Source organism: Sylvia atricapilla, chromosome 6, assembly GCF_009819655.1.
Source record: "Sylvia atricapilla isolate bSylAtr1 chromosome 6, bSylAtr1.pri, whole genome shotgun sequence".
Taxonomy (NCBI): Eukaryota; Metazoa; Chordata; class Aves; order Passeriformes; family Sylviidae; genus Sylvia; species Sylvia atricapilla.
This window is the reverse complement of record NC_089145.1, coordinates 45,271-67,981: the sequence shown is the minus strand read 5'-3', so window position 1 is coordinate 67,981 and position 22,711 is coordinate 45,271. Positions and strand designations below refer to the sequence as shown.

At 46.0% G+C, this 22,711-nt stretch overlaps 1 protein-coding gene across 1 annotated transcript in view; it reads left to right on the top strand.

The window, feature by feature from the left end:
* The window catches only part of ABTB2 (ankyrin repeat and BTB domain containing 2), a 111,077-nt gene that overhangs the window by 64,209 nt on the left and 24,157 nt on the right, over positions 1-22,711 (top strand). Inside the window, exons 2-3 of the mRNA XM_066320308.1 lie at positions 7,712-7,858; positions 10,460-10,670. Coding sequence (XP_066176405.1) covers positions 7,712-7,858; positions 10,460-10,670 — 358 coding nt within the window. The remainder of the gene's footprint in view (positions 1-7,711; positions 7,859-10,459; positions 10,671-22,711) is intronic.

Sequence of the window (22,711 nt, the reverse complement as noted above, 5' to 3'; positions counted from 1 at the left end):
GAGAGCACATCTGGGGAACTGGGCATGATTCAAAGGGCAGATTACAGGAAGGACAGTGAACAATAAGGAATGGATCAGAAGAGGGTATTGTGGAAGGGTGTGGGGGCTTGAGCTGGTGCCTGCAGTCCCACTGCTTACACCAAATGAAGCCGGTTTCACTGGACAAGCACCTCAGTTGGAGACTTCTGAAGAATTCCAAGGGAATGGAGACAGAACTCTCTTCTTCCTAAGCTTCATCTTCCCCACAGCAGTGCCACTAAAGGACTCTTACCACGGCTTACCTCTCATACCTCTCTCCCTCTTTTAAAAACAAAGCCTATTTTTTTAGCTTGCTTTTACATGTGTATATATATATATATATATGTTGTTTCTTTATAATTTCTTATGGTATTTCTGCTCTATTTGTCAGAATAACTATTCGATATTGTATCCACTTCCAGATCTCTACAGAGGTAAAATAATTTTGCTTTCCTTAACCCTCTCACAGTTGGGTAATGCTTTTCTCCTAAATGTCATAAGCTCCATGGAGGTGCAGTTAAATATTGTCACAATATCTGTCCTTTCATCTCAGAAGTAGCCTAGTTTTGGGGAGCTTTGTTGAAGGTAAAAGGGCTCTTTGTAAATGAAAAAAGGGCTGTTGGTAAGGGGCAAAAAATGGACTGTTGACACATATGGAAAATTGTGACACTACGAAATGTTGAGCAGCGTGAAGGAGTAAGCTGAGGATGAGAAATGAAGCAAGAACACTGCTGCTGTCACCCTACTCTTACCAGGAATGAAGCAATATCCTCATTTTTCAGATAAGCAGTCTGAGACACTGAGATTATTCAAACTGGTCAGGGTTTACACAAGTAGGGAATTCTAATTCTTCAGCCTCCTGGACCACAGTCATTTTTTGGCACAAGATTCTGGTTTTGTATTTCTTTCACAGTGTTCGTAGTCTATTTATACCATTCCTCATAAAACTTGTTTTTTCATTGATATTTCTAAGCCAGCTTGGGGTTTTCTCTTTAGTGTGCCTTACAGTATCCTGGAAATAATAGTCCTGGAAGCATGGATTTAATGATAATTGCTGGATTTTTAAATACTGATATTACAGTGTAGTGCAGGTCTTTGTCTGCCCTTGGGCCCTGCATAGAAGAGCCAGTGCCTGGAAAATCACATGTACAAAATTCCAAAAGGATCAGGCGAGTTCTAGGGATGGACTTGTTGACATACGAACACACACTCCTCTTCAGAAGTAGTTGTAGGAAGTAATAATAGTAATAATAGTAGGAAGCATTTACAATTTATATTTACAGATTATATCCCCAAAGGCCTTTTATTAGGACATATAAAACAGGAAATGTAGTTCTACAAACCTGGACTTAAAGCCACATACTTATTCCATTAATTTTCAATCTCTGGATCTGGGCTTTGGGAGCAATGACTCTGTGCTGCCCAGTTCCGTACAGGGAATTTGAACTGGGAATTTTGAACAGGGAGCAATGACTCTGTGCTGCCCAGCTCCATACAGGGAATTTGAACTGGGAATATTGAACAGGGAGCAATGACTCTGTGCTGCCCAGTTCCATACAGGGAATTTGAACTGGGAATTTTGAACAGGGAGCAATGGCTCTGTGCTGCCCAGTTCCATACAGGGAATTTGAACTGGGAATTTTGAACAGGGAGCAATGGCTCTGTGCTGCCCAGCTCCATACAGGGAATTTGAACTGGGAGGTTTGGGCTTTGCAAAGGGCTGGTTCTGGTGCTGGAGTTTTGTGGTTGCTTCCCTTCCTTCTGTCCGTGTTTCCATCTCAGAAATGGGAATGAGGACAGCCATTGTGCTGTGCTTTTTGGCAGTCATGACAATGCAAGCCCAGGGTATGTTCCCCTGTGCTTATGTTCAATTAAGTGCTTGGGGCCAGGCCAGGTTAGTGGTTGTCCAGAAGACCACAGGGATATGGAAGTGGGATTAATGACTCAGTGAATTCTGACTCTGTCTTAAACCAAGGCCTTTCTCCTACATTTATAGTCATTTGCAAGCCCATATATCACAGCTGGATTCAAATGGAATACAGACACTTCCTACCTTTATCCAAGTCCCCCATTTTCATAGCAAAAGGGAGGCAAAATGTGTGGGATGAAGACAGGCACAGGGTGTTTCCTAGCGCTAGGGAGGCATTTGTAGTGATGGTCCATAGGCTCCCTGGCAGTGTTTCTGTGAGCTGTGTGGCTTTCCCTGCTTTTTTGGACTTCCAGTTGCTGCAGTGAGCTGCACCCCAGGAGAAAGCGGTGGTGAATTTTGAGAGTGCTCTATAACTCTCTCCCGGGGTATTTTGGTACTTTACTTAGGCAGTGCCTGTTGATACTGAGCTCCAGGAGCGTGAAGGCAGTGCATCTCTTACAACATTCCTGAAGTCCAGGAAAACTTTATCTTGTTGATTTGGAGAAGATACTGTCTCTTTGAGCAGAAGGACCAAGACTGAGGGCTGTGTGACTCTGAAGCGTCCAGAAGTGTCCCCATAGGACATCAGCTCTGTGATGGAGAGATCCAGCATAGCACTTGCAGAAAATTTAAAAATCTCCTCCACTTAAAGCTCCTCCCTCTTCTGCATCTTTTCCTGTTTCCAGTTACAGCATTGCTGTTTAATGTGGATGCAGATATAAGGAACTGTGTTTGATTTTTCTTACTGCTGACAAACTGGGAGAGATGCCTGCCTGCTTTCTAGCAGAAGCCACGCTCTTTTCCTATATGTGAGCGATCAGGTGCGTTGTTCCCTGGTCACAAGCCTCTCTCACCATCTATAGCGTGGCTGCAGTTGGTTACAGAGCCTGATGTGTTTGGATTTTGAGGGAGCTCCCTCAGGAACACTCTGGGTGCTGGTTTTCAGAGGGGTTTGTTTCTGTTCTGCCGAAATGCTCCCATCTCATTTCATAGAATAAGGAGGGGTTGGGCTTTCCTAGCAGCGGTAGGTCAGCAAGGAGAAAACAGAGCTCCAGGAATTGGCATTAATTCCTGCTGGTGCTCCACACTCGGAACTGATTGGCAAGAGGGAACTGCGGGGCATTGTGCTGTGTGGGAGAAGGAGGAGCAGAAAACAAGGAGAGCCTTGAATGCTCCTGGCCATGAAGAATTGCGGGACTTTGTGCAAGGTGACAGCCATCCCGATGTCGTGGCCACGTTCCAGCGTGGGAACTGCTCTTGCAGCTGGCTCCATTGGAATCGGTGGGATTTGGCAACTGCAGCGTGGTCAGGTCATCACCATCCGCCTGCCAAACTTTGGCCTTCCAAACTTTCAGTTCACAGGGATCAGCCATCGTTCCCACCCCCCCCACCCCCGGGATGTTTCTTGAGGAATTTATCCCAAGCCAAACATTGCAAAAGGACACTGGTGTAGGGGTTCCTACTTGGTTTCCTAATGTATTTTTCAAGCACGCTCACAGCACTCCTGGATTCACACGTGGGGCTTTTAGCAGCAATTTATAATGTATAAAGATGATTCTGAATTTTCTGGTTGATTTGGCCAAATAGGTGCCTTTTTCCCTACTGTTCTGCTTTGTTTTATGGAAGTGTTTAGGTATAAATAGCACATTGTATTGTCCCATACACTTTGCTAGCTTTATTTTTAAAAAAAGCAGTTTTTCTGTGTCAGTAGTTTATGGTGTAAATCCCTGTCCTAATTATATTCCTGATTCCTTGCCTAATCTGTCACGAGCAGAGCCAGTGTGTTTCTGAAATAAGGGAATCAGTACCCTGGGCAATTTCCTTGAGGAATCCCAGACAGCAGAATTCAAATGCTTTCCAGCCAAGACTCCTTGGCCCTTTGCCACTTGTGAGTGGCCCCATCTTAACCTCTAGACATCATATAAGTGTTTGAAAGCCATCAAATGGCTGATAAATTAATCTCTAGGAAGTCATCTGCCAACATCAAGGGTCCAGACTGGAGAAAGCCCAGAGAAAACCATTACAACAAGGTAAAAATTGAAGGCAAGTCCCTTTGCCATGACCATGGCGTGCAAATGGTGTGAGGTGTGAGGGGGCCATGGGCAGTTGGAAAGCCAGACATTCCAGTCTCAGAGCAAAATTCAGGGAAAGGTCTGCGTTTACCTGTATCTTGAAATCAAATGAACAGAACTTGATGCCACCCTCTGAATTACAAGGACATTCAGAGATTGGCCCGGGGTTCCTTACAGGAATTGTCCTGCTTGGGCAATCCTAGAATCAGGCAGTGGTTTTGCCTTGGAAGGGACTTTTAAAGACAATTTATTTCCAATCCCCCTGCCAAGGGCAATCTTGCCCTAGACCAGCTTGCTCTGAATCCTGTCCAACACTACCTGGGACAGGGCAGCCACAGCCTCTCTGGGAAACTGTGCCAGGGCCTCCCCACCCTTACAGTAAAAAATTCCTCCCCAATATCCCACCTAAACCCACCCTGCTTCCGTTTAAGGCCATTCCCCTTTATCCTGTCACTCCGTGCCCTTGTCCAAAGCCCCTCTCCAGCTCTCTTGGAGCCCCTAGGTCCTCCCTGGAGCCTTCCCTTCTCCAGGTTGAGCATTCCCAGGTCTCCCAGGCTGTCTCCAGAGCAGAGGTGTTCCAGCACGTGCTGGAAACCACACAAGAGCTTTGCCCAGCCCTGCTCGTGGGAGCCATTGCGTTACAGCCAAAGCTCTCCGCAGAGCTGCTGCACCTCTTAAAGCAGGAAGATGTCCAGGAGTGTGAACAGACTTTTCCCTGCATCTTGCTCAGACTGGAAACATTTTCAGTTGCTATTAAAAAGCATCAGATTACGGACAACAATTTCAAACTCTTTAGGCAAGCAGAATAATTTGAGTTTAAGGAACTGCTTAACTGGAATTCACCCAGTCGTGACTGCTTTTTAAGAGCCCTGGCAGCAAGTGCTCATGAACAGGTTTCGTATTTAACTGAGGCAGGATGAATATGGCTTTATTTCCAGCTGCTGTTTCAAAGGCTGTGGAAAGATCAGGAACAAATTGTTAGCCAGCCATGCTTTAATTGAGGATCAGGCCATTCCAGAGGTGACTTCTGAGCTCCTGCTGCTCCTGAGGTTTTGAGCTGAGCCACACTTGAATTCACAGTCTCTCCTTAACTCCACCAGGGTTTGGACCCTGTACTTAAAATCTTAATTTAAAAAAACCTGCCTGAGTGGTTAATTCCTGCACAGTAATTACGTGCTGCTTCACATTGTTTTGTGGGAAAAACACACTTTGGAAAGTCAGGAAATAAAGGTGGATATCAAAGAGAGAGTGTTTTGACATAGATTTATTTATTTCAATTGCAATTTTGCTTGTCTTGCTAGTCATGATTAAAACCAGTGTTGCCATTAATGCAAAAATGTAGGAATGCAAATGCCAGACAGAAACTGCCCCATGGTTTATACCATTGTAACACCTTTTGACTGAAGATTCCATAATTTGGGAAGCAGAGGAGCAAGAACCATAGGTTGGGATACAAATACTCAGCACAAAGCGGTTGCCTGTTATCAAAAAAAGGGTTTTTTTTTAATTGGTATTAAAGATTAAGTCCTGTTCCTATTTACAGAATCGCTGGGAAAAGCTTACACGTGTCCTTGTTCCTGAATTTCTGATCTGAGGAGCAACAATGATGCTTTTCCAACTCTAGGGAGTTACTGGAAGCCGATCAGAGAGGAAATCCTGATTAGGGTACTGCAAGATAGAGCAGTTGTGGGGCGCATTTCTGTTTTGCTTCCCACTGCCTCCGTGTTGGGAGGTGTGTCCTCACCCCCAGGCCTGCTCGTACCTATGGAGTCCTGCCAGACTTGGGAGCCTTTGGATCCTTATGTCATTCATCCCCCTCTCCAATCCCAGGGAGAATCCCCAGCGGCATCACTGGGCTTTGGTACATGGCCAAAGTCTTAGTGAATTCCTTATTCCTCTCCGGTGTGTGAAGGATGCTCCTCAGCTGTGCCAAGGCAGGTGACGGCATAAATCTTGTCCCACAGCTCTCTTGGATGAGTCATTTTTCCATAGGTAAATAAATCAATCCTCCCCGTTTCCTGGTACCTCCTGACAAACTGTGAACTGGAAAACTGAGGAAAACTGTTGCTGCCTCTTGCGAGCCAAAGCGTTCTGTGGATCTTTATTTTTAATTCCTTGCTAGAAAACAGAACCAACTGAAAGTGGCTGGCAGAGAAAATGTGCCCCATTTCCCTCTGCTGGGCTCAGCAGTGGAGCTGCCAGTTTCTGTTTTCGCCTCTGTAGAATTATGTGCCTCTATTTGAAAGTTTTGACAAATCGGGCTGTTTTCATTCTCCTTCTGCCATAAATTCAATCCATATGTCTCTAAAACATCCTTTCATAGCTTTGGCATGGAAAAGGAAGTGGCTTAGGCTCTGTAATAGTGTATTTAAAGCAAAGCTCTCCTAGTTTGCATGCATGGCTTCTGGTAGCTCTTAAAGCCTCAACTTCCTAATTATTCAGGTTAAGAGGGCATTGGCAGAGCATTCTCCATTAACTAACAGTGATGTACAGTGAAGAAGCACAACAGGATAAATCATTCCCTTATTCTCATCATGTCCAGGAAGTTTTTGATGCAGCCCTTGGCTTTGCCACAAAGCAGGATGCAAAGAGGATGTGAAAAGGGTAGGAGAGATCAACCCAGCATAAAATCTCAAAAGAAAACATCAAGACAAAGAAACAAAGGGTCTTGCACAACGAGCCGCAGGGTTTTGTTGGGCAACAATACACAGCACCTAAGCAACAGGAGGTCACTGCCACCGGAGTAAAGGATCTCCACATCCCAGCCTGGCCGGGGGTCAGGAGCTGAGGGAGGAAGGAAACGTGGGTCCGAGCTGAACTGTACTGCTGGGGACCGGAGTTCAAAATCAGAAATACAGGATGCAGCAGGCTAAAAGCACAGGCAGTCGTGGCTGCTCTGAGTGGCCTTGTCTGGGATCAGGGAAAATTTGGGCCAGGAGATGCTGCTGGGATTGTGGGATGGGTCTGTAATTAAAAATGGGGCAGTAGTGAGGGCACAGGAGTAAGTGGCTGAGTGACTGCGGGTGGTTTTTTGAAGTCCACATTCCCCCTTTTCCCTGTGCCACACGGAGCAGTCAGCTCCCGTGCGTTTGTACTGATGGAGGGGAGATGTGTGTGGTAAACAGGTGTGTGCAGTGTAATTACCTTCCTGATCTCTCTCTCACACAGGGGTCATTTACAGAGATGAAAATGCAGGCAACCTCAGAACTGCTGGGCTTGGCACATCCAGAGGTGCGCACACGCAGAAACCGCAGTCTGAGCACCTGAAACTGCATGGCAGGTTCAAAGGGCTGGCACGGCCCGCGGTTGTGTTTGCAGGGCTCCAGGGATGAGGTGGACTCCAGGCTGTGTTCCACATCTCTCCAGATCAGGCTCTGCTATCTGGGATCTGCATACAGCTGTTCAGCAGCGAGCCGCGTGTGTGCGGCACAGTTGTTGTATAAACAAGAGTAGAGACTTCACCAAAGCTTTTCATGTAGTTTTATCTCAGCTGCAATTTGTTTCCAGCTCTTACAGGCCGTAGGAGCATCCAGCCTTGCTCTCTGGGGCCTGTTTCAGCCATTGCAGCGGCGTTCACAGCGCTGTTCTATTTCCTTTGAACTGTTCGAAAATTCCTGGGGAAAGGTGCGAGTTCTGTGTCCCTCCTGCAGGGATTTGCTTTTCCACACGTGTGGGCCGGTCTGTAAGAGGTGTGCTGTGTGCTTTGCCCCAGGTGTGCTGTCCCTGCCAGCCTACTTCAGCCCCTACCACGACGGCTCCACGTGCAGCGATGGACGGGCTGACGCTTACGCCCAGCTGGAGCTGCGGACCCTGGAGCAGTCCCTGCTGGCCACGTGTGTCGGGAGCATCTCGGAACTGAGTAAGTTTGGGATGTCATCCACCCCGGGGTTCTTCCAGCAGAGCGGGAGAGCCCATCTCTCCACTGCTGAGGGGCAGCAGGAGCGCTGCCGCTGTTGGCAGCGTGAGGAGCGTTGAATGTCGGGTGAGATTTAATTGTGTGGTGGTGCTGTTTATGAAAATCTGCTGGTTTCATTAGTCTGCTTTGTGCCTAATTCACCTGGAGAGGCGTAAGATCTGCCTCTTTTTTTTTTTTTTTTTTTTTTTTTTTTTGGTAGAGATCTTACTGCCAGCTAAAGTTGGATGCCCTTTCCTGGATGCCTCTGGAGGCTCTCCTGTGCATTTGTGGAGCACAGCAAACCTCCCTCAGACAGCAAAGAGGATTTTATTTGTTAGTGTTTCTGCAGTGGAAATGTCTGAGATATTCAAGGAAAAGCTTTCTGGTTACTTAAAAAACAAAAAGTGAAGGAAAAAGAAAATCTGAGAGCACTCTGGTAACAAAAACTTGTTCAAGCCCTTTCTTTTTTTTTTAAGCTGACCAAATGAAATGTTCCATTCCTAGAGTACTCACAAAGCCCCTTTAAAATAAACAAAAATGATTTGTGTTTTCCTGGTCTACTTTCCCCCTTGCAACGTTTCTGCTGGCATCACTTTCTCAGCCTGCACCATCTGAATGCTAATGAATGCCAGGGCCAGTGAGGAGTTCGTGTGTTTCACCATTTATTTTGCAACCTGCCTTAGTTTGAGGTTTTCAAATTCCTTCAACACACCTCTGTTTATCCTGGAACACAAGAGAACATTTGTAGCAAGGGCCTGAGATTGAATACAGCTTCCTCTCTCCCTCTTCCCCCAGCCCTGCCTGGCCAACTCGGTCAGTACATCCAGTCAATGGCTCTCCTGATACAGTTGCCTATTTTTTTTTTTTTTTTTTAAACATTGCTGCCCATTGCCAGAAAAATAGAGTGAGTGTGCAAAGCAGAAAGAACGTTACTCTGAGCTGAAAATTTGAATTCCAGATGCATTTCTGCTATAAACTGTGCAGACTTCTGTGTTAGCACCAGTGCTGGAAGATCCGTGATGCTCTCATAAAACGTGCGGATCCTGGAGCTCCTGAAGTGGAAAGGCAGAGTTGTTAGAAGGATTTTTTTATTATTCTGAAGTGGGTCCTTAAAGCTGAATGTGCTGTACAACAAAGGAGTGGCACAGCTTTAGACTGCAAGCTGAGATTTTTAATACCCCGTTGGTCTGAACCACTAAAAATGTCATGTTTAGACACACAGTAGCTTTGTGGGGCTTTCTCCTGTGTAACAGTAGAACCCCAGGGGTTCTGGCTGGGAAATTTAGTGTATTGCTTGTAGATATAAATGAACAAATAATAACTTCCCAAGAATTTCAGAGAGGTGTTGCTGATGCCTGTGTGGCAGTGCTAAACTCAGGATGCTTTCCCAGGAGCCAGCTTTGTGATGGGGTGACTATTTTGGTTCCATCCTTTCCCAGTATTGTAACTTTTGGACACAATAGAGCAATGTTTCCTGTGAGAGTTTGAGGGGACTGTAAAGCAAAAAGCAGCAGAGATTCTCCCAAGGAAAAACAGATCCCAGCTAAGTATAGTAATGGTTCAGCTCACTGGTTGGTAGTCACACTACTCAAAGATGAAGCTTTTAAAGCTCTGCGGAGTTTGTAATGCACCACAACACGAGGAGATTTAACAGGGTTGTGCCTAAAGCAAGCTTACTGCGAAAAGACCAGCTTTTGGGGTGGTCGTTGCTCTGGGAACTTATTTTTAAAAATCTGCAGTCCTAAAATTCTGAGTGCGACTGTGCGATCCAGGTCACCTTCGTCCTGGCCTCCTCAGGTCCACCATGCTCCCACACACAGGCAGCTTGGCTTGAGCTCAAAAACCAAGAGGAATTAGAAGCCCAGAGACCTCGTGGATTGAGCATCTTATAATGCTGAGGGACAAAATTCTGGCACAGCTTGTGACAGCCAGCATGATAAAGATTGACTTTTTAATAAGAGAGTCAGATCTTGCTGTTCTGGAGAAACCTGCAGCTAGAGTGAGAATGGGAGCAGCAGACCCCTCAAAGAAGGAGCTTCTGTCTCGAACATAATGTCACTAATTTGTCTCAAGTGCCTGGGCAGGAGGGTAGAACAGCGTGACCCAGTTGGAAGAAATGGGAGCAGCCTCCTAGCAAGAATGAGAGTGAAGTATTGGTGCGACTGACTTTGCCTTGTGAAACTGTCCCTCCCAGGTTGGGCGGAGGACATTTTACAAAGGCATCAGTAGTTTTTGTAGGCTGGCAAAAAAAAATTTGGTACTTGTGGGTGGAAAGAGGAGAAAACCAGCAGTAAACCAGCAAACTCATTGTAAAGAAAACGTGGCAACTGAGAGGTGTTTCACCTTTTGTTTTCTAACTGATAACTTTGTATTTGAAGGAAAGCGCTGCCAAGTGGCAGCCTGAGGGACAGAACACCCTCTGCCTCTGTGGAGGAGGCTCTGTGCGCACAGCAAACATTCCTCGGAGCTGTGACAGCTTTGATTTTTTCAAAAAGCGTGATTAGAAGTACTGCGGGTGCCTAACAGGGGGATGATTCTGTGTTTTCTCTGTGTGTGTGCACACAGGTGATCTGGTCTCCCGAGCCATGCACCACATGCAGTGCCTGAACACCGTCCGGCCCGGCGTGAGCCCCGTCCGGCAAACCCGGCAGCAGCAGCCCATCTCCTGGTCCCCTGATGCCCTGCACACCCTCTACTACTTCCTGCGCTGTCCCCAGATGGAGTCCATGGAGAATCCCAACCTGGACCCCCCGAGGATGACGCTGAGCAATGAGCGGTAGGTCGGTGAGCCGGGAGCGGGGCCGCAGCAGGCTGAAAGGGCTCCTTCTCTTGGATTTGCAGGGCGGTTCTGTGGGATGCTACCTACGAGGCATCAGTTATTCCTGCAGCCAGGCCAGATTAGGTGGTCAGCCCTGCCAAGTTTGCGCAGCCCTGGAATCGGAGCTGGAAAGCTGGAGCTGTTTGTTCGTGCAGTCTTTCCGAGCGAGGCACGAGGCTGTGTGCTGCCAGCGGGGCTTGTCTGGAGACCTTGCCAGAAGTATGTGTGGTTGCCTAAAGCAGGAAAGGCCTTCCCAAAGAAAATGTTACCTCCTGAACGGTGCCAGTTAACAATTGTCACCGTTCTGGGAAAAAGCGACGCCGTTTGCTGCAGGGAGAGTTCAGGGGATTTATGACCGTCCTACCTAAGGATTGCTTCAGTTGGTGCTGTGTGTCTGGAGGAGAAAGAAATTTCTGCAGGAAGCCAGGAGCTAACCAGGGAAGGCGGTGGGTCTCCCTGCCTTCTGCCAGCTCCATGAGCGACTCTCAAAGTAGGGCCATTATTAGAGCAGTCAGAAATTTTCCAGTGGGATGTTTTTTCTCTTGGAAGCCTCCCTGGTTTCCTTCCTGCCCAGCTCCCTGGCAGGCTGCCTGACGGGCTGGTGGCACAGGAGAGCTGAGGAGCCCTCGGGGCTGAGCTCCTGGACAGGTCAGGCAGCTCCCACTCCCCAGCTGCATTCTGCAGGGAGACCCAGGCCATTCCAGGCTTGTTTCTTGCGCTTCCGAGTGCACATCCAAGTTTCTGTTAGTTTGAGAAATCTTAAATGGGAACTTCTGTTTTCTGGTTATCCATTATTTATTCCAGCTTACTTTTTGGATGTCATTTTAGCCTGCTGGACATCGGGCTGAGGGAAGGCTCTATCCTGGCCCTTCCCAAAAGCAGTCTGTGGTTGGGAAGTTTCCCAGTGTCTTGATGTGCTGAGGCCGTACTCCTAAAACAGAAAAGCTTGTGGGATGGGTGAGCAGGGAAAGGAGAACATTTCGGCAGTTTTGTAAATAACGTGGTTTCTTCTTCCCACCTTGGGCTTTACTGTACTCAGTCCCAGCTTTTGAAATCTGTATGAAATCGTAGTAACACACAAATAATTAATTACAGAAGTAAAACCAGGTTGCCTTTCTATTTGGTCCTCCCCTGAAATCTTTTCAAAAAGAGCAGAGCTCTGCGAGGAGAGGGAAGTGACGTACAGATATGACGACCTGGGAGGAATTAAGCTGAATAAAATGGGAGTAGAAAGAGGCATGGCTGCACACCTCAGCCTGCTGGTGGCTCAGTCTTTGGGGCTCGCTATCCTTAATCAAGGTTACCCCTACCGAGTGCAAGGCTGTTTGTTTTGCACACTGTGCAAAAAAAAAAAAAGAGTTTTCACGAGGCCAGATTGTGTGAAGTTGTGCCACTGGTTCCCACAGTGGTACAGCTGAGGCGGCTGAACAGCTCCTATCAGAAATGTAGATTAGGCTTTCTATTTTGTGTTCTTTTCGGTGCTCTCAGCTACTTGTTTTGTACACTGGGGATAATAAATGAGTTAAATCAGGAGAGCAGTTATCTCTCCAATTGCTCCCAAACAATGCTCTTCACACGGTTCACCGGAGTTTTTTTGGAATGCAGGCTGCAGCTCTATTCTGTTTTGAAATCCACACTAGATCCTACAACAGCTGGGGTAAGGGAAATTTCTGCCATTTTTTTCTGACCAGTACTTAACTGTAAAGGAAATTAAAGAGGATATATTAAAATGGAGCAAAACCTGACATTAAGGAGAAAAAAAAAGAAAAAAAAAAAAAAGAAAACAACCTGAGCACTTAAAGGACTGGCTTTGAAAAATTTATGGAAGCTGGAAATGAAAGTAATACTTCCCATCCAGCCCTAAGTTTCGTTTGCTGCAGGATGTGTTTGTGTCTCTGTGCTGAGCTCTGGGCACGGATCTGGCACAGGTAGGGGGATGAATCCTGCTGGCAGCACTTTGCAGAGAAGGTGCCTTGCTCTCTCCTGGCTGAAGAGGAGAGGCAGCCAAGGCTGCGTGCGAGGAGCCGGACTCGTGGGGAGAGACGAGGACACTGATTCACCTAATGTGACTTGGCAAGGCTGTGCAGCCCGGTTCTTTTATTCTGCCCTGTGCTGTGCTAAATCAGCTGCAAACTGGGCACTGCTCTATTGTGCGTCTGCGCTCACTTTCCGGAATACAAGTGTTCTGTGCTCTGCAATCCCAGCTTGCTTTCTGCTGGAAAAATCCTGGTCACGAGCAAGGACAGTAATGCTGACCTGTGCTGCTTATGCTTCAATCCCCACACTTGTGCCTGAATCTGTAAATTTGTTGATCCGCAGCCCAGCAAAGGGAGGGATGGCTGTTACAGCTGCAGGTAAGATCTCAGTTTGGGGAAGGTCCATGAGACACAACCATTCCGTGGGAGGAGCTGCAGTTGTTCATCTACAGATCTGACGATCTGCTGTTCATTTTGGCTTTCTGCGTGTCACACTGTGATGCAGAATGCTGTGAAAATCATCACCCTGTAGGGTCTGGAAGATCTTCACTTCAGCATGAAGGCAAGGCTAGGATTCAGTTCCGAAACCATGCCTGGTGGAGGCTGTCACGTGCTGTTGAAAGGCTTTTAAAAGCCTGGCTGAGCTTCTGCACTTACCTTGCAGCAAACTCAGAAGGTATGAAAACAGACACACTTGCAGATTTGAGGCACCCTGGTGAACAGAGCCAGTTTCAACCCACACAAGTGGGATTTTATCCGTGCTAAACACCTTGGCAGAAGACCTGAGGTGAGGAAGCTGGAGAGGGCTGCAGCAGTGGGGTGGATGGAGTCCTCTCCAGAGCTCCCTGCAGCGTGTGGATTGTTTGGAATACCCAATAGGCTGAGACTCTGCAGAGTTTGTGGGTTGGTGATGTTTGCTTCTGGCATCTTCAGGTGAAGGTGTTGAAGCAGGAGGAGGAGAGGAGGCAGAATGAGAGAGCCCTCAGGTATCTCAGGCAAAACATGAAACATTTCCAAAGTGAATGCAGCTGCTCTCTGTGCAACCAAGCCATGGCCCACTTAGAACCCCAGAATGACCTTGTTTGCTGCACAGACAGCAAACCATCTGCTGTTTGGGGTCAAACAGGACACCTGAGGAAGTGTTTTGCAGACACAGAGTACCACTTGTGCAATATTTTGGCAGAGGAATTAGACCCCGAGGTGAGCACAGTGAGGATACACCTGAGTGCCCGGAGGCTTGGAGCTTTTCCACGTCAGCAGAGTTCTGTCTGTGCTGCTGCTGCTGCAAAAAAGGGCTCTGCTGGGCAGTAAGATACTTTTATTTTCTCTGAGATCCTAGTCTGTGTTGTGTAAGGGGTCAGACGATGTGGTTTTGGACTAGGCACGTGTCACTCCCGCTTTCTTCACTGTCCCTGCTCTGGGATTTCTCCCATTGCTTTTGTCAGGCAGGCTGAGCTCGGGCGCACTCCTGGGACATGAGCTCACGTCCCAGAGGATGTTTGCTGGGATTGTTTGGGATACTGTGACTTGAGAAGAGCCATTCAAAGGTAAACGAAGTTCCTTCCTCCTTTTTCACTTTTCCCCAAGTGGGATATAAAGCTTTTGTTTTATTTTTAATGGTGTGTCAAGGCAAGAATGCTCTGAAGTGATGCTTATCTTGGGGAGTATTTGTCAGCTCCCACAGAGCCCAAATCAAGGTCAATGCTGAGGCTCATTTTACTGCTGAATGGGCTGCTCTGCCCTGGGTTAATTACTTGGCCAGCATAGTAGTCCAGCCTGAAAGTTGGGAATAGACACCACCGACTGCTCTCATCCTGTCTCTTTTTGGTCGTCATCTGCCTGCAGCATTTATTGTTGGAAAATCAGCATGATCTAATACCTAAGAACAGGCAAAGAAGCTGGATCCTGCTCCCTTGTGTACTGATTATCTGTGGGTTTGGGTAGGCTGGGCTTCCTCCCCTTCCAGCTGCCCTCTTAAAAAACCCCTAAATTTGTCAGTAATGTTGGTCTGTAGAACATTGTGCAGCTAATTCCAGGCTTGTCCATCAGTGCCTGTCGATCCAGCCCTGTCAGGCCTTTCCAAGCTGTCCGTGCTGCAGCACTGCCAAGTTTTATATGTTGTCTGGGTTTGCTGGTGCATTATTTTATCCCAAACATCAGGCAGTATAAAACAATTTACATCTGCAGGAGCCCACAGACTGTACCCATCTTGAGCCTGTCAGTGGAAATCCAGCAAAACGCCAGGGAAATTCCAGAGCTGACGCAGGATTTGCCAGCTGCCAGCAGTGAAATTTTGGGGCTTGTCAATTTAAAGGAAGTTCACAGCTCTTCAGCTGGAAAACGGCAAGAAGCTGACTACAGGGGCCACCTCGCATGAAAAGAGAAAGCTCCGTTCACTTTGCCATGTGCAGGCTCCAGATTTGCTGCTTATAAACAAACCTGGGCTCACTCAGTTTCTCCCTTGTCACAGAAAATTGTGCAGGAAGGCTCATCCTGCCTTCAGCTTTTAGTGGCTGCTCTTACTTACCAGGGTCAAAAATGACCTGAATTTGTTTTCTGTATCCAAGAGGAGTCTTCTCATTACATCTGTCACCTCTCGTGGTCCAAAGCCAAAGGATAAACATGCAAACCATATTTTTCAGGAGGGTGAGGCAGAAAAAAAGGGACTCTTCTGTGCCACGTTAGCTGGGCAGAAGAGGAAGGAGCTGAGCTGCTTACTTGTTTTTTTTTTTCTGTGGAGTATTCCCAGCAGTGCCTGCTCTGAGATGTTATATATTGGGAAAGGGTGAAAACAGCATCTCATTCTGAAGGAAGATGTATCAATGCTACAGAAGGAAAGATTGTTGCCTTTTCCTGCTGATTTTCAGTGCTGTTTGCTCAAATACTCTATTCTTCCAACATCTGGGCTATTGATTTAAATCATCATTGGCTGGAACACTTGATAGTTTATCTTGTGTGTAATCTAAATTTGCTTTGGCTGGAGCAGAAACCAGAATTGGGTCTGAATTAATTCTTCCTGGTAGAGTGTCAAAATCCTTTCCAAGCATGATGGATGGATGGATGGATGTATTGATTGATTGACTGATTTGCAGTGGGCAATGCAAATAAAGAGCCCCTGTGCCATGGCTGGTTTTGAATTCCTAGTGAGCCTAGGTTGCCTCATATATAATATTAGGTCATATTTCCTAAATTTCATGTTTTAAAAGAGCATGACTTTGATCTTACTTAGTTCCTTTTTACTCGATGACTTCTAGGTGCATCATTAGAAATAATTAGAGCCTGCAGCTCCTTCCCTTATGGTTCGCTGGGTTCTTCCCCTGTGTTCAAAAAACGCCTGCCACAACTAAATGTTCCTTCTGGAATTGCTTGAGACAGGAGTGATTTGCTCACATGGATCCCATTTATGCAAAGATACTAATTCAGATTAAAGAGAATATTAATGGCCTAGTTACTAATGGGAATTGTCTCCAAGAGGGCTTGCTTGGCATAGCACGGGCATCCAACTGGCAGGAAAGGAGGGAAAATCAGGAATAACCTGCAGAGCCTGCTGCTGAGGCCTGTGTTTGCCTGAGCTGCATCCTCAGCATCACTGAGAGGAATCCCTGCTCTCAGAGCTGGTTGAGGCTTTTCAGGACAAATCTCTTCTCCAGATGGATCTTTCCAGACTCTCACTGATCTGTCATGAGGCTTTTTTCCCCTCTGCTCCTTTTAACTGCAGGTTTATGGAATTTTATTAAGTGCCATAGCTACATCATTGCCTGTCTTTTAGATTTATCTGTGGCCTAGTCTTTCCTAATTCAAGTTTAATGTATTTATGTCTGAATTTTTTTTATTTTACTGCCATACCCTATTGTTTCCGTGCAGTATCAGGAGCAGAACTTGATACACTTAGTTCCTTTGAAAAGGTCTGCAATAAAACAAGTTCTGGGGTCTGTTGTCTGAGAGGTCTGAGTATCTTTCCATTCTGTCTGCAGCTGCCTCACCACTCAAAAAGAGGTGGACAGGAATAATAAAACAGACCCTGATCTGGTCTTGAGAGAGCAAAATGCTGTGATCATGCAAAATTTAGCAGTACTTAAATCCACTCAGAGTATCCCTGAAGTCAACAGAAAGATGTGTCCACACATTCCAGCCCCATCCCCGTGCCACAGTCCATTGATTTGATTCTTTCCCCCACAGCTGTTTTGATAGAAATGCAGTGATTAAAATGTAGGAAAAGAAAAGGAAGCCTTTCAGTGAACAGTGCCATTAGGGCACTGCTTGTGCAAAGGGCACAGATAAGTGTGCCCACCTTTTAAAAGGGAAAAAAAAAGCTGTTTGCTATCCATGAAAGCTTAGTCTGGTAGATTTATTAGAAGAATAAAAAGGTTATAAACAGATAAGATCAACTTCCTTCACCAACACAGGGAGAGAGGCTGCTACATGCATTTTTCAGACCGGTGAATGTCAGCCTTAATTGTGATTTTGAGGTGCTCATGCACAAGGAGATGTCATGAATAACCCTATTTCAGTAAGCTGCAACCCACGTGTATCTATTGACTGAAATTAGCTGTTCAGTGTCAGTGTTGTTCCTGACCTTAGTGGATCTTTTGTTTGCTGAGCCCATACTAAACAGTTCAAAACACTGAACATATTCCACACTTTTGAGATCTGAGAACATCTAGCATTTTAAAAAGAAAAGTGAATAGCTTTAGCACATTTATGATGGGCAGCTTTTGCCTTCCTGCTGTTTAAGGGACATCTCAGCACATGTTCAGCAGTAACTTCTAGATCAAAATGACAATAAAATGACATTTTGACAGAGTCAGAGCCCATGGAAGTGGGACTCCTGCGTATGTGCTCCTGGTATTTTAACTGGAAGGCTGAAGAGGGACCCAAGATGAAGTGTTTGTGGAATATTAAATGGAAGGGAATTGAAACAAGTCTGGCTAAAGTCAGCAGGTGACAGACACCAGTTATGCTTCCATTCCTGGAATAGTCCTGTCTGTGCCTGGCATCACTTATTGAGGTATTTCCTCATTTTGTCTTTTTAAAAAAACTGTTCATTTCTTTATAGTTCAAAGACTGCAGAACTGGAATGTGAGGGATGACCTTGGCAGTGGTGAAGGGAATTAATTGCAAACCCTGAGGATCGAATCCATCCAAGTGTAACTGCTGGAGCTGGCAATGCACTCTGCTCTCAATTAGATACTTTCCTCCCTCACTTTTATGTTGTTTGTATAAACAAGCACTGCTCAATTTTTATTTTTTTTCTAACTCTACATATCTCACACCTGGGGCAGACCAGCCTTTCTTCCATGCTGCTGGCTGTAAGCAATTTGTAGTGTTATTGTAGTGTTTCCAAAGGAGCCCTCCTGCATCTTCTGATCTGTTTTGGAGCAGGGGTGTGGTACAAACACAGATTATTTAAATTCTCTACAGAACTGGGAGGAGAAGACTCTCCCTGTGTATGAAATGGAGCAGACTGCGTGGAGAGTAAAGAGAGAGGGGAAATACTACAGGTATAAAAGAGAGTGCAGTGGAACAGAAATTGGATGTAAAAGGCTGTGCCTGAAGCCATGGGGGAAAAGTCAGGTTTTTGGGCTGTCTTGAGACCTTGCTGCTGTTTTTCATATTCTGGGAAGTCTCAAATGTCACTGGTACAGGTGGGACAGGACTCCTGAAAGTCACCCACTTCATGTGGTCCTGGGCAATGTGCTCAGCTGACCCTGGGTTTGAGCAAGGGCTTTGGACTGAGAGATCTCCAGAAGCGCCTTCCTTCCAACTCCAGCTGTCCTGTGCCTCTGTGGTTCTAATTTCAGCATTTGCCCTCAGAGTTAATCTCTCTCCACTTGGTAATTTCCCACTGGACAGGAATCACTGCCTTGTTCCCTGGAACTGGCTCTTCAGCAGGCTGATCCTCACCGCTTACCTGGAGAAGTCTGAGATGTCCCACAGTCTTTGTCCTGTCAGTTACATCTGTTTGAAAAGCATAGTTTTCCGCTCTTACAGTGGTTTTACCCCAGTGCTGCTTGGAAATCCCCAGAGGGGCCATCACTGACCAAAGCCACTTCTGGAGAAAGTCCCTGTGTGTAGAAGTGTTGAAAGATGGAGAGATGATCTCTGGCTGTCCTGTTTAGCAGTGAAGAGACGACAGGCACCGTGTGTGTGTGTGTTTGTGTGTGTTACCACCCTGCAATTACAGCTCCAGTCATTACTGGGACTACGGCAGAGATGCCCACATTGAGCTCTTGGCTTCTGCTCTTCAGTTTCCATCTGCTCAGATAAAAACAAAGGTGCAAGAAGATGGGAGCCTGGCAACTCAGCCGCCTGGAATCCCGGAGCCGGTGCACCCAGGAGTCCCCAGTGCCTGTGGGTTCTGCATTATTTGCTGTTTGTGATCAGCAGCAACCCAGCGTTAAGACTGAAAGGAAGATAGTCCAGGGAGACCTGAAACGAAGCTGTTAGAGTGTTACAGAAACGCAAGGATGAGTCAGGCAAGGTCTTCTGGCTTCTGCCACCTTTTAGGCACTGCATATGGAAATAATAGAGGACTGATTGAGAGTCTGCATCTCTCTGCTTGACCCTTGCAGGTTTGCTGTCTTTCCTGTCTCTGTCTTTCCCACATACAGATCCTTAAGGACAGCCTGCTGATACCAGCACAGTGCTCTTGTAACTAACACAGCGAAAAATCTGTGATTCTGGGGTTGAAAAGTCCTGTGCACGTTGCAAAGAACGGTGATGGTAACAGGCCAACAAGTTTCTCCTTTTTCAGTAATTGCTGTTGCCAATTGAAGTTAATATTGTTTCCTATTGGACTAAATTGCAGCCCTTCCCTTGCAGAACTTGCCTGTTTCCTGAGGAAGGAGTTATCTGGTGCTTTAACAAAGGCCACACTAAATAAATACAATCCTGAGCCTTTGCTGTGCAGCAGCCAGGGCTGGCAGGTTGTTGGGGGGTTTGCTGTTATTGTTCCTGACATCTTTGTAACACATTGCTAAGAGCAAAGCTCCACTGTAGAGTAAATATTTCTGGGTACAATTTGTGGTAATAGCAACAATCTTTCTCTCTGACCTTGTGGAGATCAGCCCTGAGCTTTCCCTGGGGAAATCCTGGGTTGGTGTGTCTCTGCTGGGTTCCCTTTTCCAAGGCAGTTTGCACTTCCCCATCCCGTCCCTGTGCTGCCCTGGCCTCGTGGTCACTTGCAGAGCTAAACTGCACCGTTTTAATCGCATGGTTTTTACAGCAGCTGCTGAACTGATTGCTTTAAAAAGCACCTCTGCTCTGCAAGGCAAACCCTATTCAAATGAGCTGCATGTCTGAGCTGATTCAGCCCTGCTTTTAGATTCTTCTGGGGCTGAAGCAGCTGGTGTTGATGCTGTGGGTGCTGGTCTAACGTGTTTGCTGGGAGAGGAGGGACCAGGCTGTGCTTTGCTGGTGATGCTGCTGGAAGGGGCATTTCCAGCCGCGAGTCAAACCACTGGCAGCTCTAGTTCCCCTGGAGAGTTTGTACCTGCAGGTCTCTCTTCCAGGGATTGGAAAGGCTGCCATAATGTCTAGAGAATAGAAGGGGCAGGCAGAAGCTGGAAGGTTTAATTCCTAGGCTTGCTGGAAAACTCTCTGCTGCTGGAAGGAATTCACTTAACAATTCCTCACCCTTTTGGCTTTGTTCAGAAATGGAAAAGATCCTTCTAGAGAAACACGGGGCTCTTCTTGGACAGGTGCTGGACAACTGGGGACATTCTCAGTGGGACAGGGTGGCTTGTCTGTGATGCAGTTCCAGAAGATGGTCTGAGAGGAACAGAGGAGCATGTTATCATGAAATTATAACAGGGCTAACATAACCTGCTCAGAACTTGGCTGCCTGTAATTACCCCACTCCCAGCAGCCAGACTGGGTGATTAAGAGTTCCCTCTGTCAGCTCTGCACTGTGCCAGGTAGCCAGTGCTCAGTTCCCTGTCGGGGCTGCCAAATTCTTCAGGAAGGATTTCTCTGAAGAGTTGGTGAAGTGGAACATCACAGAAACATATGTGCCTTAAGTGACTTTCCATCTGGGCGTCCCACTCTTCCTTCTACAAGAAGTTACAATAGTTTAATTAACACGCTTTGGGGCCACTTCTGGTCTGCTAAACTGTCTTGTGCTCAGACATTCATGATACCTAAAGATAAGTGGCCAAACTGGCTTAATCTGAGAGCACAGTTTGCCCCAGCATTGTGACAACATTTTGGGGCTCTGTACAGCTTCATTCATAGTCAGGGCTCAGAGGTACCTGCTGCAAAGAAAATAAAATGAAAACCAGTTTATTTCTCAAATAATTTTGTTTCTTCATGTGTTTGGTTTTTTTGGTTTTTTGGGGTTTTTTTTAGGTAGAAACCCTGGGAAGAAAAGTGTGTCCCATGTCTTGTAAACATTGAATTAATTACTCTTTGTGCTTGAAATGCAGAGCATTGGATGCCGAGAGAACAGTTTATTAAAGCAACAGGTTCTGAAGTGTAGAGCAGAATTTTAGAATGCTGATATTTTCCTCAACAAACTGAAAAAGAATAATTGTGCACTTCAAGTGCAGTGATGTTAGAATAGGCTCATGTTTAACTCTGTGATTTTTATCATATCAATCATTGATGTGTCTTTGGTTTAAGATTTGCTTTTCGTCAGCAGCATTTTAATGGGACTGAAAAGAGAAAAAAAATCCTTGCCATTTGGCATTAGAAACAAAAATTATTGTTTTTTCATGCTGGTCATCAGCTGAGAGAGCAGCTGGAACTTGAAATTCCTCCGTGTTCCTGTAAGAACCACAGAGCTGCACCCTCTGCCATGGTCAGCATGAACCAGATCGGGCCTGTTGCAAGAACAGGTTTTATCTGAGCATAAGAAAACTTCATTCTCTTAACCCTAATAGAATGTTTATCTAATCTATTATTATAAGGCCGTTTAAGTGTGGCTTTTTAGAGAGAGATGGGGCAGCAGATAACTCAATGTGGAGACTTGAGTGACAGTTGGGTTTTTTCATCTACCTGTGCTGCAGGTGTCTCGGGGTGTAAACAAGTATTGCTGGTGTCTCACTCAGTCATTTGCCATCTGGGCATAAAATCTGCAACTCTGTAGTTCACAGTCCATGAGAAGAAGATATAAAACTTCGGTCATCTGGCAGGCCGCTTTGTAGGAGGGTATTGGTTACGCCTCTGGCCTCCTGTTTGTGCTGGTATTTGACCACAGTGTCCTGAGGGTGTCAAGGTAAGAGCTTTTTTTTCCATGTGTCCTGTCAGCACTGCTCTTGGTTAGGCCAAGCTGCAACCTGCTGAAAGATCTCCTGTGTCCATATATTGAGGTGTTTGAAGCATTTAATTACCCTAATTTGAGATCCAGTAGAAGTTCGTACACTATAGCAGGCAAAGCAAGTGGCTGCTCAGCAGCAGTGCTGGCACTAAAAGCAGACTTAATAGCTGGAACTTGTGGTGTCTGCTGAGAAGCTCCAAATGTTGAAATGTAGTGCATGTATGCTCTAAACTTAGGATATTTGGAAACTGAAAGAATTTGAGCTTGGCCAGTTACATCCACCTACCAGAATCCCAGAGTTAAGATGTTGTGTCTGTCATTCTCAGGTTCAGTGATGATGCCCATTGATAGGATCATAAAAATCCCAGGGATAGAACCATAAAGAGAGTTTGAAATTAGGACATTTCACAGTCTTAAACACAAAATGGAAGAACGAGATGATTTCTTGTCTGGCATAGAAAGACTTCATTGCAACAGTTGTTTTCTTTAAATTCAGGACACTTCTGTTGCTGCATTTCTTGTATCTGTAGCCTTACATGGCACTATTTATTCAGTTATTTAAGACAAAATGCAAACATGGAACTCTTTATACTTTCCAGTAAAAAGCAGAAACAAATTCATTCACCACTGAAACTTTCTCTTCATTCTGCACAGCAGCTCTTTAGTGTTCTACGACAAGAACTGAGGAACAGAGCAGAATTTCCTCGAAGATTTAGGTGAAATGTGACAGAATGATGTCTTCCTGCAAAATAATAATTCAAAAACTT